Source organism: Oreochromis aureus, linkage group 6, assembly GCF_013358895.1.
Source record: "Oreochromis aureus strain Israel breed Guangdong linkage group 6, ZZ_aureus, whole genome shotgun sequence".
Classification (NCBI taxonomy): Eukaryota; Metazoa; Chordata; class Actinopteri; order Cichliformes; family Cichlidae; genus Oreochromis; species Oreochromis aureus.
In genome coordinates, this window is record NC_052947.1 from 24,071,420 (window position 1) to 24,089,528 (window position 18,109).

The 18,109-nt window shown below is 40.1% G+C and overlaps 2 protein-coding genes across 6 annotated transcripts in view; one reads left to right on the top strand and one right to left on the bottom strand.

Moving 5' to 3' along the window:
* The window catches only part of ptprdb (protein tyrosine phosphatase receptor type Db), a 147,993-nt gene extending 139,373 nt beyond the window's left edge, over positions 1-8,620 (top strand). Inside the window, exons 40-45 of the mRNA XM_039613748.1 lie at positions 1,639-1,817; positions 1,902-2,028; positions 3,513-3,638; positions 3,730-3,884; positions 4,963-5,098; positions 5,185-8,620. Of these exons, the coding sequence (XP_039469682.1) occupies positions 1,639-1,817; positions 1,902-2,028; positions 3,513-3,638; positions 3,730-3,884; positions 4,963-5,098; positions 5,185-5,253 (792 nt within the window). The 3' untranslated portion in view covers positions 5,254-8,620. The remainder of the gene's footprint in view (positions 1-1,638; positions 1,818-1,901; positions 2,029-3,512; positions 3,639-3,729; positions 3,885-4,962; positions 5,099-5,184) is intronic.
* A 7,535-nt stretch (positions 8,621-16,155) lies between these two features.
* The window catches only part of kdm4c (lysine (K)-specific demethylase 4C), a 31,226-nt gene continuing 29,272 nt past the window's right edge, over positions 16,156-18,109 (bottom strand). For 4 of the 5 annotated variants that reach the window (XM_031747020.2, XM_031747022.2, XM_031747019.2 and 1 more), the window contains 2 exons: positions 17,396-17,488; positions 16,156-17,250 (listed from right to left, as the gene is read on the bottom strand). In XM_031747020.2, the coding sequence (XP_031602880.1) occupies positions 17,083-17,250; positions 17,396-17,488 (261 nt within the window). In that variant the 3' untranslated portion in view covers positions 16,156-17,082. The remainder of the gene's footprint in view (positions 17,251-17,395; positions 17,489-18,109) is intronic. The other variant, XM_031747021.2, reaches the window with a different exon arrangement.

The following is an 18,109-nucleotide window of genomic DNA, read 5'->3' on the forward strand; positions in this document are numbered from 1 at the left end:
TTCAAAACTTTAGGGAGCTGATTAGAATATAAAGTGAGAACAGCAAATGTAGGCATCATAAACAATCGCAGTGAGAACATAAGGGATTCAAAGTGTTGTTGGGAAGTGTTATTTTCATTATATTCTAGTTGTTATTTTGTTTACTGTGTTGTTTACCTCATGCCAGATGAGTTCTCTGCAGACCTGACTGGCCTGGCTGGGTGAAAAAGAGAGAATCGGTTGTAGCTTTACAGGTATAGATTGAAAGCAGGTGGCTTAATTTTTCCCAGGAATGGCTTGTGTCTGCTCAGACAATCAGAGGGCAAGGTAAACACAAAGTGACTCTGAGCAATCTCCCTCATCCTATGCCCCAGCTTTCCTCCCTCCCTCTAATAGGAGCGCTCCCCTCAGAATGACAATGAACTGAGCGCTCGCTCTATTGTTTTCACAGCCTTAGATTGATGTGAAACACATGGCGGGGTTGTCCTACTCACCATATTTCATCTCACTTGAACTCGCGTGGTTTATCACAGCCCACCGTCTGAAAGATTACTTTCCACCTCCGTCAACAAAACACCAAAAGGTTGGAACTTCTCGTGTAAGAGAGGCGTCATGTCCCTCAAATAAAATCGCAAAGTTGTAGCAAGCGTGTGAGAAAAAGGGAGAGGTGAATGTTTTCTGGCTGCTTTTGGTAATCCAACACCTTAATACGCCGTGTTTTTGTTTCCTTTCACAGAGAGTTTATTGGTGGAGTTCTCGGAGCTTGCCAAGAGGGCATGAGTTTCTCCTTGGTGAAAAATATTGGCATGTATCGAAGTGGTGAAAAGCTTTGTTTTTGCCAGGCTTTATTGATAAGACCGCGTCAAATTCAAACCAAATGACACGAAGAATTAGTATTGTTGATGCTGGAAACTGGGTTCAGAGTACCCAGAATGAACTGGTGAACTTGTGGTTAGTGGGGATTTTCCAGCTCAGTCTGTCTGTAAGAAAATAAGGTACTGCTGTTTCTCCCACAGCGCTCCGGTAGCCGCTGATGGTAGACGTTGGGTTCATGAGACCCCATTGTTTCCCCCTGAGTCTGCGGTTTCCCTATGCCTATTCTCTGTTTCTCTGTGTTTCTTTTTAAAGCGTGTCATCCAATGGTCGAGTGTGAGCGAGTGTACGGCATGTACTTACGTCTGCCTGTCTGCACATATCTACATATGAATGTGTGTGTTCCAGTTTTTCTTTTTCTTTTTTTTTTTTGACTGGATCAACTGTGGTTCACATGTGTGTGTTGAGACAGTGTGGGGCCCTGTGGTTTCCTGCCCCCTGACTTTTGATTTTCTCCTTCCTCTCTTTATTCATCTTTATTCTTCCCTCTTCCATTCCCTACCGCTGCCCTCGTCCCCTATATTGGCCCTGCTTTGTTGATTCAGTTGACTAAATATCCTGAGGCCTGCAGATTAAAGATGATTTTCTAATTCCACTTGTCCATTAAAAAACCAAGCCTTGTGCTTTTTTAAAAAAGTACTTTTTTTTCTTTTACTTCCTTGCTTAACCGTCCTTTTTTATTTCGCCATCATTTTAGTGCTCTCATCAATGCTACTTGTAATTTTTTTTCTGTAATTTTCATCTGCACAATATTACAGCATATTTCCTTTATTTCTTATATTTCAGCGTCTGGCCAGTGCCAAGGCCCACACATCACGGTTTGTGAGTGCCAATCTGCCGTGCAACAAGTTCAAAAACCGGCTGGTGAACATCATGCCCTACGAGACCACGCGTGTGTGTCTGCAGCCAATCAGAGGAGTGGAAGGATCCGACTACATCAATGCCAGCTTCATTGATGGATACAGGTCAGTTTAACATCAGTCACTTTATAATGTTCTCACGCATGGGGAGAAATGTATTTTCATTTATACTTATCCATGTGTTTATAGGCAGCAGAAGGCCTATATAGCAACCCAGGGCCCACTGGCTGAGACCACAGAGGACTACTGGAGGATGCTGTGGGAACATAACTCCACCATTGTTGTCATGCTAACCAAACTGAGAGAAATGGGACGGGTACGGATAAACGCACTCAAACACACTCAAATGTAATACATGCATTGGTCCTACAGAATAAAAACATATAGCTGTACTGGTTAAATGTCTTTTTAATTAGCGTATCACAGTACTGTGCAAAAGTCTTGAGCTACATGGGGTTTTTTTTCCTTTGGACACTGGCAGCTTTTCTACTCATTTTCAGTCCAGTGTTTGACCATTTCAGAGGAATGTTGAGCTCCTGAACACTGACCTATGAACCGTTCAAGGATAAAAAGGAACTGAACTCAAGAGATGAACCTGTGTTGGGTCTACACAAAGCAGACGACTTAGCAAAGAAGCAATTTTAAATTGTAGCTTCAGGCACTTTGTTACTAACAACCCGTCACAAAAACAGACAAAATTTGTTCCAATTTCTTCAGTTGAAATTACATAAAATGCCAAAAAATTACACAGCCCATTATCATAAAATAGCTTTTTTGCACTAACAAGGCGACTTTCAAAGGACTATTAACTGAAAACCTGTTAGGACCTGACAGTCATGTCCTGGAGAAATAGGAAAAAAATGCAGCAGAGACCTGACACAGGGCCTGAGAGACGCATCTGGCCCTTCAGTCGATCCACCCACTGTTACCTGAAGCTTCATCAGGATGGTCTCAGTGAAGCTTCATCAGGATGGTCTCATATTTTAGACCAAAGGAACCTGAAGAGGTTACAAATAACTTCAGTTAACAACAAAAAAGCATGTCACTTCACAGAAGGAAAGCAGACCATCCTATTCAGCTATTCAGAGCCCACACAATTACCAGTATGGAGATGTGTGTAGGGGTACAAGCTCTTAACTAAAATCTAGACAAAGAATTTACAAATTCTTTGAAACTCACATTAATTAAATGTGTTTGGGCTAGCTGCAGCTTTTAAACAATAGACCCACATTTTTCCCTTGATTAAGTGATCGTTTTTGCCTAAGCGTGTACTATAACATGCAGTATCACACAATATATTGTAATTTGAGCTAATTATTTTCAGAAAAAGAATATATTGAAGGGCTGACTGAATAGCAGCATAATCAGCAGCTCCCTGTTTTGTTGTTGCAGAAGTTTACATCAGGAGAGGACTGAACTGTGAATAACAATGTCCTCTTAAAATGGGCAGCAGAATAGCTTTTGATGCATGCAACAGAAAAAAAGCGAATGTTTCGTGATTAATAATTTGCGATTTTGGTGGAAAAAAATCTATCAAAAATTTAATATAATGAATTAAATATAATAAATGTTTGGGCGTTATGAAGCATTATGCATGGCACAGTGAGAGTGATATGACTTTCAGTATTAATTCAGTGAACATAATATCTCATCTGCATTGAGATGGTCTTGAAATGAATAATGAATATCACAAGTTATGGTGACATTTTCGTTATAAATTGCCTAGAAATGGTTCTCCTCACACACTGAGTACTTTAAATATGATGCAGTGCTCTGAAGAGAAGCCTTTGTACTCTACAGGAGAAGTGTCACCAGTACTGGCCTGCAGAGCGCTCAGCCAGGTACCAGTACTTTGTGGTGGATCCTATGGCTGAGTACAACATGCCCCAGTACATCTTGAGAGAGTTCAAAGTCACTGATGCCAGGGTGAGTCGTCAACCTGTGAGCAAGACAGACTAATTTGTACTGGCTTCCAGAATTTTCTGAGTTTCAAATTACCATATCTTCTTTCACCCAGGATGGCCAGTCACGGACAGTTCGTCAGTTCCAGTTCACAGACTGGCCCGAGCAAGGAGTGCCAAAGTCAGGAGAAGGATTTATTGATTTTATTGGCCAAGTGCATAAAACTAAAGAACAGTTTGGCCAGGACGGGCCAATTACTGTGCACTGCAGGTAAGGTCTAGGCTGCCTACAAATACCTCAACATTTCACATATTGTTCATTAAGTTGTGCAGACTAGATAAAAAAGAATACGTACACATTCACCAGATGACCTGTGAGAGATTTTTGGAACATTTTGTTTCTACTTGAGTAAAGACTCGGAGAATCTTTTACGTTAAATTTATTCCACTCCTGTTAAATATATACAGTGCTTTAATATCAGACAAAGATAAATGAAAAATGCCGTTTTTAAATAATGATTTCATTTAGTAAGGTAAAAATCAAACCTTCCTGCTCCTATGTGAAAAAGTAGTTAAATGATAGATTAACTGTGATTAACCCCGTTTTTTGGGAAGCTAAGTTAAGTTAAGTTTCAATACCACCCTCTGGCCTGATTACTCCCAGACCGGTTGAATCAAGAAATCACTTGGAGCCTTTCTGATAAAGTGATGTTGCTAAAAGATCTAAAAAAACACAACACATCATGCCACGATCTAAAGAAACAGCTGAGATATAAAGCCACTAACATCTATCAGTCTGAAAAGGATTACAAAGCCATTTCTAAGGCTTTGGGACTCCAGGGAACCACAGTGAAGGCCATAAATGGAGAAAACTTGGAGAACCATCCTAGGAATGACAGGGCTACCAGAATTACCATGCTGATGACCTAGAGGTCACAAAAGATCCCAGAAAAACATCTAAACAACTGTAATCCTCACTTGTCTCAGTTAAGGGCAAAGTTCACAATTGAAGAATAAGAAAGAGACTGGGCAAAAACCATCATTTAAAAAGTCCATTTTGTATTTACTCAGTTATCTTTGTCTAATATTAAAACTTCTTTGATGAGTTGAAACACCTAGCTGTGACAGATATTGGAAAAATATGAAATGAGGAAGAGGGAAATAGTTTTTCACAGCACTGGACTTTTTTTCTTGCCGATACGCTAATAAAGCACCACCACCGCTTGCTGCACCACGTGTGAGCAAATATTCAGAATAACACGACTAGTAGCAAACTGAGCTAGTGCATGATGCATACAGAAGCAGATGTATTTCCAGCTCTGAATACGTTTCCACCTGTGCTCCAACAGTGCTGGTGTAGGAAGGACCGGTGTGTTCATCACCCTCAGCATCGTGCTAGAGAGGATGAGGTACGAGGGAGTGGTGGATATCTTCCAGACTGTCAAGATGCTGCGCACCCAGAGACCAGCCACCGTTCAGACAGAGGTGAGCTTTCTAAACCACTTCACATCTTCAAAGAACACTTGCATGTTCGTTTATTCTTTCTTCACAACTCTTCTGCTTCCCTCTAGGACCAGTACCAGTTCTGCTACCGCGCCAGTCTGGAGTACCTGGGAAGCTTTGATCACTATGCAACATAAACCCAGTGGCTGTCGATCATGCGCACGTTCAACCGAGTGCATTTTTCTCATGTTATGCACAGCCAGAATAAATGCACTAGGTTGCGATGTGCAGGTATGAAGACTTTGCCACTGCATGCAGAGTGAAGGGGGACCATCGGCTTATCCGTACCCAGAAACAGCACCTCTAACTGAGCCATAGCAACCTGCTTGACAAGGGTGTTTTCCTGCCACCCTCAGCCCAAACACACCCATTGGTCAGTCTGAAGCAGCAACTTCAACCACTGTTCCAATCAGAATACTTGATCAAATATAGATTTTTTTTTTTATTCCTTTCAGTGCTTTTCCGAGCACCCGAATTGCGTTTTTTGTTGTTTGGGTGTGGAACTCTCACCTCGTCCACCACCAGTGTAGCATCACCAACCTAAATACGGGACCCAGCTACAGCATTTTTTTCTGTCACAGGAAATTTCGATTTTTCTATCTGGAGGACAGTTCAGAAGGAGACTACAAATCCATCTTATGGAAACCTTGTGGACAAGAAAGAACTGGGATATCAAGCACCAGAGAATTGCCAACAGGAGCCTGAAAACACAGAGCACACAGTATTAAAAAGACCAAGAACACGCAACTTAAAAAAAAAAAAGACACAAGTGTGGGTTAGTTTTTTTCTCTTATTTTGGAAACAGACTCTTGTTTCCTGTGAATGAAAAAGAAGACATTTCTACCATACAGTAATAAACACCACCAGTTCAACCTTATGCTTCACGATTTAAGATAAGGGAAGGTTTACTGAGGTCTAAAAATGCATACCGCAAAGTAAAACATTAATTTAGTTTTCTAGAAAAATATGTGACTATATTGTTTTTTAAAAAACTGGATATTCCATATGGCACGTTCTGTTTTTTCATTCTTATAGGTTTATGATTTTGTCACCATTGAGCATACATGGGCAAAGTTACATTTTTTTTTTGTGTAATCCAATGAGCTGTAGCCATTTTCTTTTTTTTTGTTAAAGTGATACGGTACTGTTTTAAAGTGTACAATCAAATCTAGTGTGGAAAATGTTCACAGTTCTATGAAAAAAATTGAGTGTCACTTTCCTGTATTCTCCACCCACACGTTTCGCATGCACACAGGACTCTCAACCTCATTACTGTCTCACTTGCGACGTTTAAAGACGCGAAGACGGTAATTTCTCAATTCCCGAGGGCCCGCCAGGGTACAGTATTAACAGTGCTGCTACCAGAAAGTCCCGAGAATAATCCCGCCACGTTGTTCTGCGCGTAGGCCAAAAGAAAGCCGGGCGGACCACGAGTGAAGCTAGTAAGCGCTGAGAGCAGACGAAATATTAGGTGTCCAAATAAGCTTCACTAAGATTTACTAAGTAGAAAGCGAGATGAGCGAGCAGGAAAGGGGTGGGAAAAGGAGAACAATTTTCTTACTGGAATGCTCACCGTTGACTTTTCTCTGTGTCTGATTCAGTGTGCAATAAGTAGATGTATTATATATTTTTGTGTCAAGTCACTAACTGCAGTTATATGCCATGATGATGATGACGGTGATGATGACGACGATAATACTGATGATGGTGCATCATTTTCCAGACACAAGGATGTTACACTTGATGTTCCCTCCACCATTTAAAAGTGTTAGAGAAATAACCTCTGACCTCTTAGGAAGTCGATTTTTTTTTTTTTTTAATCAAGTCACATGTCCAGTAGATGATGTCATCCTTCTTTGTGTCACGGCGAGCAACGAATGATCGAAGTCATATTACAAACTGCATCTAATAAGTATTTTAATTTTAGATTTCTAGTGCCTTATATTACACGCCTATTTTGATAAAGTTACTTTAAAGGGTTTTTGTGTATTTTATGTATGCTTGTCTGCGTGTGTGAACCGAATGTGTGTGTGCGTTTTTGTTATGTTACAGTATGTGAAAAAGTATTTTGTGGGATTTTTGTTTTGTTTTGTTTTGTTCTTTTTTTGTTCTTTGTTGTTGTTTTGTTGTTTTTGGCTGTGAAATTTTGAATGGAAGGGTTTGTGTAGGCTGGACAGTTGTAGTCACATTTTAAACCCAGCAACTGCATCATCATATCTCTTTTCATTCAAAAGAAAAAAAGCATATGTTACAAGAGACTCAACTGCAGAAAAATGTGGTTTTAAAGTAGGTTATTAGCAAGACAGACTGATCATTTTTTAAGGTTCTACGTCAAGCTTTCCATCTTTTCCTCACAGGACACTTACACAGGCTTTGTGGATATACTGTCATTATGGACACTTTTCTTTTACCCGCCATGAAAGTTTGGCGCAGACTTTGAGCTGGCTCGAACAAGTCATACTTGCTCGGCTGTATAGAAATCTGTAAAAGCTGAATGGCTCTTTGTCAGTCTGTTGGAAAGGAGGAGCATCAGCCCTTAAGAGTATGCTTAAGTATCCCACCTGAAGCCATTCACCTAAAATCAGTCAGAGTAGTTCATCTGTGTTCCTCATTCTGCTGTTCCGCATTTTTCCTTTTCTTTCAAAAACGAAGGCTGAGAGAAGTTCAGGTGCTTTGTCTCCGCTGACACAGAACCTACAGTATATACTCATTTTTTTGTAAGTCCATTAACTCTCGGCCATATGAGGGATTGTTGACAGTTTTCCACCATCTTAAAGTAACCTTGTTGTTGTTTGTATGCATGGTACCACTTTCGAGATGCCCCTTTGGTCGCACCTGTTACGGGAAGACTTGCACTTTCTCTCTTTGTACTATGCACTAATATTTAGTATCCTGTTAACTCCGATAGCCCCGGCCTCCCCCCCTCAAAAAAAGGAGTCTTACTTGAACTCAGCAAAGATGGACCCTGCAATGCTCACACGGTTGTGTATATGTAAATAACACAAAACACAGAGAGTAACTGAAATGCATAAATAGATGACTACGTAAAAGTAAATGAATTAACTGATGATAAAGGCAAAGAATGAATAGAGATTTATCAGATATACAGAGCGATATAATAAAAGGATGCACCACAAGTCACAGTTTTTATGGCACAGCAGTATGTGCAATACATCACATTGTGGATTTGTTGTACCACAAAAGAGAAGTTTCACAAAACAAAGTGTTCTATTTTACCCCGATGTATCATGTAGATGGATTAAACTGGAGTTTATAAATTGTATAAAAAATGAAAATATGGTGTGTTATTGGGATCAGTTACCTCCAATTGGTCTGTACATGTAAACCTTTTTGTTTCCGTTTTCTGCTCCGAGTCAACAAGTGCTTTTTATTTTCTTACATTGGTTCTCGGAGCGCGTGAAAACTGAAAAACAGGTCTGTATGGATTTCTGTTCTTTATCGACACAAGTTTCATTTGTTACAAATAAACTCAAGTGAAAATGACTGTTACCGCTCTCGTTTTTAAATGTTGAGTCAACCTTTCAATTCCAAATTTGGGCTACAAATGAAGGTTATCTGTGATAAAACAGCAAAAACAGCAAATCTGTTGGTGTCTACGTACACAGAAATTTTAATTAACTACTTACATACAGAATCTAGTCAGAACTGCCGAGACCTGAAACAGGGATTGATATTATTTATAGATTTATGTAGCTACTGCAGGATGGTGATTTTAGTGAAAAATGACACGATGACCTCCAGCAGGCCACAAGTGGGAATGTGTTTGACCAAACAATCAGACTTCAAGTCAAGTCAAGTGGTTTTATTGTCATTTCAATCAGTGGTACCTTACACAGTGAAACAAGACAGTGTTCCTCCAAGACCATGGTGTTACATATAACAGACGATCAACACAGGACTGCATAAAGTGCAAGTGTGCAAAAATTGCAAACCAGACAGAACAAAGCAATACGGACACAAGAAAGTGCAGACACAACAGTGCAATAGAAAGTTCATGAGGGTGACCTAAGGATCCGATGTCCTTTAGTGAGGCCTGTGCCTGGCATCCTGAATGTTGTCCTATGCTTTTTACAGCAAGTTCACCCTGAGCACATGTGACACATGACCATGAATAATGTTCAGCATGATCGATTAATGTGATGGGATGGGAAGGCATAAGCATGATGGGACACAAAGACCTCTATAGGCTAGGCATTAGGTATTGGGATGAAACAATGTACCCAGCCCATATCAGTGTAGATATCCAGCATGATTTTTTCCCCATTGAAGGCTGATGTGTTTTTAAAGTGTTCCTTTAATTATTTTGAGCAATGTGTATATACCTTAATATGCAGAGTTAAGTCTGATTCTTTTCAGTAATTTATGCATAATGTGTGGATTTTATGAGATGTCGGTATAAAAAGTTAATAATACACTGTTGAGAACTGTTTTCAGTACAGTCTATGGGCTACAAGAAAACAACAGTGCTTACAGGTTGTTATTCAAGGAGCAACAGGAAACCAAATTCAGACAAACTCCACCGACAGGACTTAGCAAGCTAATGGAGTCCTTCAACGATTTAGCTAGCTAAAAGCAGCTAACTTGGGTACTCAGAACTAACCATAAAAACTAAATTAACAAACAGTAAAGCTATTGTTTTTTTGTTTTTGTTTTTATAAATGTGAGCACCTCCAAATGGGCTCCAGCAAAAGCAGGAGGGAAATAGATGCAGGTGAGTATTTTCTTGTACACATTTTCAACAAAACTGTCACGCTAATAGCAACTCAGTCTCCACAAAAGGGCAAACAAAGGTGCGTTTACAGCTCATAACAAACGTGATTTTCCATAGTTTTTCCCTTCAAAACATCTTTACACTGGCAGCAGCCAAAACAACAATATCATCCTACGTGGAGACAATTACATTTCATGTTAATACACCACTTTATTAGGTACACTTGCTCTACTGTTTGCCAACAAAAATCTACAATCACATGGCAAGACATGGTTTAGACCACCTGTTGAAGTTCAAACCATGCATCAGAATGGGGAAGAAAGGTGATTTAAGTGGTGCCAGATGGCCTGGCCTGAGTTTTACAGAAATTGCTGATCTACCCACCCACGATTTTCCCGGACAAGCATCTCTCTAGGGTTCATAAAGAAAAAAGCCGAAAAAGGCAGAATATCTGGCAAGCAGCAGTTCTCTGGGCCAAAATGCCTTGTTGATGCCAAAAGTGAGAGGAAGGCAGCAGTAACTGAAATAACCACTGGACAGCCCCCCCTCACTCCAATATTAAACCTCTGGATTCAGACCCATTCCTGTGTCTGTGTGTGTGGGGGGGGGGGGATTTCCCTGTGAGTTATGCTACCTGTGACTGATGAAAAATACTGATCCAAGATGAAAACATGGGCGATCATCTCTTCTAGTCTTGTAATTTGCTCAGCTCTTGTAACGATTCTCTTTAAGTTTGATTTATTTGATTCCTTTTGAGATGTTATATTTTGCTAGGCCAACTGTGGTGTGGTAGTTATTGTGGTTGTTGTGAAAGCTTCATTTACTGCTGGTTAATTAACTGCTTCTTTGAAATGATTCCTTTCTTATTTCCTCTTTAAACTAATGTGTTTCTTATTATATGAATGGCACGGAGCCCTTATCAGCCAAAAGCCACTGTTGAGGCGTTTCTAAAACCAAGATAATAATAATATAGTAATTAAATCACAATATTTTACAGCAGCTTAACTTATTCTGACTGCAGAGCTGAGCCTGATGTACTAATATGGTCATTGTACAGACAGACAGCCTTTCATGCCACCCTCTGGTCATACCAAAAACATTTTACTCCCTGGCTAATGGAAAAATGTTCAGAATAGCAACATTATTTCTCCTTTTTTTCTCTCTATTTTTTTAATCTCAGTGCTTTATATCCAGCAGTTTATCAGCAATAATGTGTTTGGATGTGCAATGAGCATTGCAGCCTCACGGGACTTGGTGCTATTCTTTTAGTCTTGTTAAAGTCATATTAGAAAACAGATTCAGGCAATAAGTGGAAAGAGCTGAAGCTGATGCTTATTCATGTCTGGCTCATGATACTACAGTATAGGCACAGAAAATAAATGAGCCATTTTTTCTGCGGGAACATTTGAGAGCTGTCTTTTGCTAAATCACCAATGTTTTAATGTTTGCATTTGCTATGAACTATCATCTCACTTCCCCTCGTTTGGCCTTTTCCATCATTACACTTCTCCCTGTGCTCTCTGTTTTGCCTGGGTTTTGCCTTCAGAACTGCCTTAATTTTTTCCGTGTTGTTTAAACATTGTTCAACTGATACGCAAAAGCCAAGTGTGCCAAGAAAATATGCCCCATCCCGTTACACCCCAACTACCAGCCTGAACTGTTGATACAAAAAAGGATCCATACTTTCATGTTGTTTGTTGCACCGTGCAAATTCGGACGCCAATATCTGAATTCCAAGACAGACACTCTTTAGACCTGGGAATATTTTTTCAATCATCTATTGTCCAACGTTGATGAGCTGGTGTGAGTTGTCAGGTCAGTTTCCTGTTCTTGGCTGACAGGAGTGGCACCACATGTGGTCTTTGCTGCTGTAACCGAAACATGTTGTGCATTTGCAGATGCTCTTCTGCCTTCCTTGGGCATTTATTTTAAGTTATTGTTGCCTTCCTATGAGCTCAAAGGTCATTCTCCTCTGGCCTCTAACACCAACAAGACATTTTTTACCAAGAGAACAGCCGTTTATTCTATCTTTTATCTTCCTCTGACCATTCTCTGTAAACCCTGGAGACGGATGTGTGGGAAAATCCCAGCAGTTTATGAAATACTCAGACCAAGCTGTCTAGCTAAAATAAACTTCCATCTTTGTGAGAGGTTAAGCAAGTACAAATAGAGGTCTGGCTTACCTAAATAACCCTGCCCATTATCCTGTCACACTTGATAGTGTGATAATAGAGCAAAAGTAATTCAACACTTTCTGACTGACTGTGAAGCACAATGTAAAGAGAAAGCACTGAGTGTATAAATTTTATGCACTCAGTGCATGAAATTGCTAAATAAGTTATAGCTTGACGTTTGAGCTGACCTGTGAGTTCTGACAGGTTAGTTAGAATAATAAATAATCGACTCATAACGTGTGATAGATTGACATATGATCAGTGTTGGGTAAGTTACTTTAAATTAGTAACTTAGTTACATTACTAGTTACTTCTCTAAAAAAGTAACTCAGTTACTTCAAGTTACTCGTTACTTTCAAAGTAACTAGTTACTAGGGAAAGTAACTTTGGTTTTACTCAGAATTCTCTTGTTAATGTGTTGCTTCCATAACTGGATACCCAGCCAGATTGCCAGTCTTCTAGCTTGCTTACTTGCCACAAGTGCACTGTGCCACCTACCAATAGAAAGGAAAAAATAATGTGCACATTTCCACGAGAGAAATCCCACGCCTGGACCGTCGTTGACCGCCGCCATGATTCTAGCCTGCTTTTTACATCCAACACAAAAACTGCAGTCGTGGTGCTTTTGATTGTACTCAGAACTTGGAAATTCTGCCTTCTGAATAGGAAGATGTAGGTAACACCAGACTGCAGATGAGCTGCATACAGAGCTGGACTGGGCATTTTGACTAGAGACCGGCCCACCATTATAGGAAAAATCATAAAGCCTTTGAATGAAAATAAACACTGTTGTGACAGTGATGTACACTGTTCTGATGGTATATATGTATCAATCTATCAATTGTTTGTTGTAAGACTCAGATAATTATTTTTTTTTAAAGCGAGACATTTTAAATGAGAATAATAAAGAAAAGTATTTCCTTGTCCCCCCCTTTCCCTGTTAATGCCCTACCTGCCCCCCTGGCAAAACTTTGCTAGATCCGCCCCTGCACAGTTACCAGCTGTCAGCTACTTAGAAAAGGATCCTGGTGTTATTTGTCTGTCAGAAACAGTTCATAACTTCCCTTCAACTCATCCATGTCACCTAAAAGGTAAACCTGTTTCTCCATCAGCTGTTCAGCTCTGATGATTCAGTAAGGACATCTCCTGGTTTCATCTTCATGTTTCCCTCTCACCAGATAACCAAACCGATATCATGACCAGCAGCTTTACAGCTGTGGCTCCAGCAAACATCAGCTGATACTAGCAATTAATATTAAATAAATTCTAACAACAGCTGATCAAGCTTAAACGTGCTGCTGTTGTTTAACGCGACATCCGCTGGTTTCCTCTTTCTGGCGCAAAGTGGGCGATAAATAAACAAGAGAGAAAAGCCGATCAGCTGATCATTGATCAGTTTCGTGATTGAAGTAGAAACAGGAGAGGAGAGAATGAGAGAAGAAGAGGCAGCTGTGCAGCTTCAGCTTTGTGTCTTTTTCATTGTAGCTGAAGTCCGGGACAAACTGTGTTCCTTTTCACCTCAGTACGAAACGCGAAATATTTTCTCTGAATACCAGACGATTCTGTTTTTACGGGACGGTTGGCAACTCTAATAATTAACCATATGAACAAAATAAAGTTCAACATCAGTAACATAGCACCCACACAGCTGTATAGAAACTCCGTCATGCTAGCTAGCACGCAGTACGAAAATGTCAGCATACCGAAAATAAACTCCACCTAAACTTGGTTTATATCTGACCCAGATAGACTGCAGGTCATAACTTCTTACCTGAAGTTCAGTTCACCTGACACGCGGACCGGCGGCCGCTTCGGTCTCTCCTCTTGCCTCCTTTTCCTTCATCCACCTGCTGGCTTCCACCACTTGCTAATGTTATTGAATCTGTGGAAGCCCCGCGATATCCACCACACGAAGTAACGAGTAACGAGCCTATCTAAATCCCAGTAACGAGTAACGCGTTCCTGGTTTTGGCATAATAACTAGTTACCGTGCTCGTTACCACAATAATAACGTCGTTACTGTAACGCGTTACTTAATAACGCGTTAGTCCCAACACTGCATATGATGCACTAATTTTTTTAAAGCTTTGCAGTGACAAGACAACGATAACCACCTTACAACTCAACCTATGCAAATAATAAAATATATCTACAATTAGATTTGAATTGTCTGTTCAAACCTTCAGTTTAACTTTTCCTCTTTATTCTCAAGAAGGATCCAAAAATTCTAATATAGCTGGCCAAAACATTAGACTCCTAACAAAGTCTACCCTGGTAAAAGGAGTAAACCTTTTCAATAGCACAGCACCCAGTGCATAACTTTGAATATTTACCAGCAGCTAAAAGGCCTGCTCGGGTATGTTTTTGTCAAAGGTTTAGAAAAAAAGTCCTACAGGACTTGAAAGAACAGCAGGGGTAGCGTGATTGGGTATTATGGCCGCACAAAAGAACGGTGTTAAAAGGATGTTTAGCTCTCTCTTTTTTGGCACTTTTCATCAAAGCTGACTTGTCTTCTTGCTTTGGCTTCAGTATCACAAAGAGCCATCTGAAGCTGGCTGTGACGTGGTTTCCATGGGAGTACAAAGCTTTTTGAAGCCAGTTAAGATACCGCCTGGATTTCACTTCCCGTTTGTTCTGCCAAGCTGCTGGGAACACTCTGCTCCTTATCGTTCAGCATGAGGCGCCCTTATACAGTATGTACCTGCAAGGGCTGACCCCATAGCTCAGAGTATCCCAGATTAAAAATATATAACCGGTACTTCTGACTTGCACTTGAAGCTTTGGTTTCTAAAAGCATTTATGAAAACCTTAACACATCAGAAAAGTTTAATATTTAAACATAATTTACTGTTATATCTTTGAAAGCATAACAAATTTAAACCACTGTGCAAAGAGGTGAGAGCACGGCAAAAATAATGGTTTGAAATAAATTCAGTGATATTACTGAAGACAATAATTGATCATGTGACGACTTCCTGACATCAGCCTCTTTTCATCTACTCTGCAGTCATGTGACAAAGAAAGTTTCACATGGTTCTTTGCAGTCATGTGCTGGAATTAAAAGGTTAAGTAGCAGCACTTAATTGACTGTCAGCAAGTGTGAGCACCTCTGCAAAGCAGAAGTTTGCGGATCAATCTGGGACAGGTTACAATGCCAATTCCAAACAATTTCAAGACGATCATTCTACTAGGAAAAAGATTATTTCCAAATGGAAAACATTCGAGACACTCACCAGTCTTCCTGGGAATAAATCCCAAGGTCAGACTGTGCAATGCTCAGAAAAATTGCAAAAAACACCAGAAGTACATCTCAGAGTGTACAGCCCTCAGTTAGCAGTACAATTATAAAAAGATTAAAGAAGTATGGCTTGTTTGGAAGGGATGCCAGGACAAAACTTCTTCTCTCTAAGAAGAACACGACAGCACAGCTTAGGTTTGCAAAGTTGCATCTGGCTTGTTTTGCAGTCACAGGACCTGGGCACCCTGCAGTCTCCGAATTAACCATAAACTCCTCTGTATACCAAAGTATTCTAGATACAAATGTGAGGCCAGCTGTCTGATAGTCTGGCCAAAACTGGGTCATGCAATAGGAGAGGATGCCAAGCACAGCAGCAAATCTACAACAGAGTGGCAAGAAAAGAATCAAGGTGTTGCAGTGATGCAGTCAAGTCATGCAAGTCCAGAGCTCAGCCCAACTGAAATGCTGTGGTGGAACCTTAACAGAGCTGTCATAGACAAATGCACACAAACCTCAATGAAGTGAAGCAACACTGTAAAGAAGAGTGGACCAGAATTCCTCAACAACAATGTGAGAGACTGATTAAGTGATACAGAAAACGACTGCTGCAGGTTATTGCTGCTAAAGGTGCTTCTACACACATATGAATCATGGGGTGGACTTTTTATTTTTCCCAACTGTAGATGATTTAATGTCAGTACCCAGTGGCAATGCCCACAAACCCATAATCAATCACTAGTTTTAAAACCTTACATTGTATACTCTAATGCATATACTATTAAACACACAGGTATTGTTTCAGTATTCGTGTTCATAATAGCTCTGAAAAGCTTTTCAGCGGCTCCTAAATTATCATTTCTTTTGGAGTTAAAATAACTGAAAACTGAATAGAAAAACATATGTAATGTTTTATTGTTTTCCTTACAGCAGTTAGCAATAGCTTAACTATAGCAAGCCAAAAATAAATACAAATTTTAAATAATTTCAACAATGTGTTTCATTCAAGAGGGCAACAGTAGCATTTCACGTTAATTGGACACAAAGTCCAACACAAAGCTATGGCTTCCTGTCCGTTTTTCCCCACAGGAAGTTATGAGCACATGGTCATTTTTCTTAATGCTTTTAAACTTGAAATTACACAATTCACATATTTATTCATTTTTTTTTTTATCTGTAAGGGAATTTTAAAAAATGGCCAGAGAGGAAGCCATTCTTGGGTTTGGACTCGGCCCGGCAGAAGCAGTTAGGAGACGATGCTGAACATGCATAAGACATGAGGAAAATACTACAGCCAAAGAACATAAACATTGAAAATCAAAACTTAAAGATCACCCAAAAGGCTACCGTATGTGGGCTAATTAGAAAAATCGCTTTTTGAAGTTTTCATGTACAAAGCAAAAAATGTTATTCCAAAAAAGGGTGATGTGACCATTATAAGTCACAATTATTTCCCTGACGGTTGTGAGAGCATTAGGCAACTGAGGCAACAATGCCCTCTGTTAACCCATTCTGTAAGAGTCCAATCAAAATTCCTCCCCTGTTACACCATTCAGTCACTGATGTAAAATGTAGAAGCACACGCAAGTCAACATCCACCTAATCCACATCACCTCATTCAACCCCCCTTTACATCATTTCCTCAGAACTTTTCACAGGAAACTTGTGTGGGCAAGAGTTAAGATGTAAATAGCAATCCCCAAATCCCCAAAACGTACAAGCTTACTCACACACACACGCACACACACACACACACAAACAACCTCCCCTCTACATCCACTGTTAACTCAGTGCATTCATTTGTCATTGATGCTTCTCCATGACTTCATTTCCCTTTGTGGCTGCGTTGCTCCCATGTGCTTTTGGCAGTTGTACGGAGGCCTGGCAGGGCCACATAGTCTTTCTGGAAGCGTGAATTTGGCGTTCTCTGTCGTTTCCTCTCCCCCTGCGTGGTGAAGAAAGCATCCTGGAAACGCATGCTCGAGGCCGTTGACTAGAAAACAAGACATGAGAAAGCACCAATGAGTAATAGCAAAATGTTCCACATGGCATGAGAATATTCTGTTTGTTTATGCCAATGAAGTTTGAAACTTATGCTTTTAAAGTTTATGTGTAAATCTTGTAAATCTAATACTTACAAGTCTGCGCTTCACCTTTTTGGGGAGGTCTTCGTCTAAGGTGTAGACATCTTCTCTTTTGGCCAGCACCTGAGAGCCGTCTTCAAACTCCACCTGAGATGAGGTGAAACCAATCAGCAGCCATCCGAGAGGTTGCATTTATACAGCTTTGATACTATTCATGCACATGCACACTCAAAATCTTACCACCAAAAAAAAAAGCCAAAAAAACTCCTATTTACATTTAAACTGTCTTTTAAATATTTTTTACTTAATCATCTTTGATACAGCAGTTACATATGGTGGTATCTGTAGGTTTGTTGCATTAATAATACAGAAGCTTATATAACAGTCTAAGGAGCTGGGAAAGAAGGTAACTGGGCTTCATTAAGTTTCTTGAAGACATTTCACCGCTCATCCAAGAGGCTTCTTCAGATCTAAAACCAAATGCTGGAGTCTCCCAGGTATTTAAACCCTACTATTAATCATACGCCTTGTCACATGAGCCCAGGTGTCAACAAAGCCATTTCCCTCATTGCCGAGCTTCAAAAATGGCGGTTTTGATTCTTGTGAAGGAGTCCGAGTTTGGATTTCAACTCAGCTCAGTTGGAACCCTGGCCAAGCAGGTACTAAAAAACACCTAATAGAAAATCCAAAAGAGAGCAGGTGCTAGTGGCTTTTGGTTGCAGCAGATGGCCCCATCTCCCAGAGGCTGATTCTGCTGGAGGTTTCTTC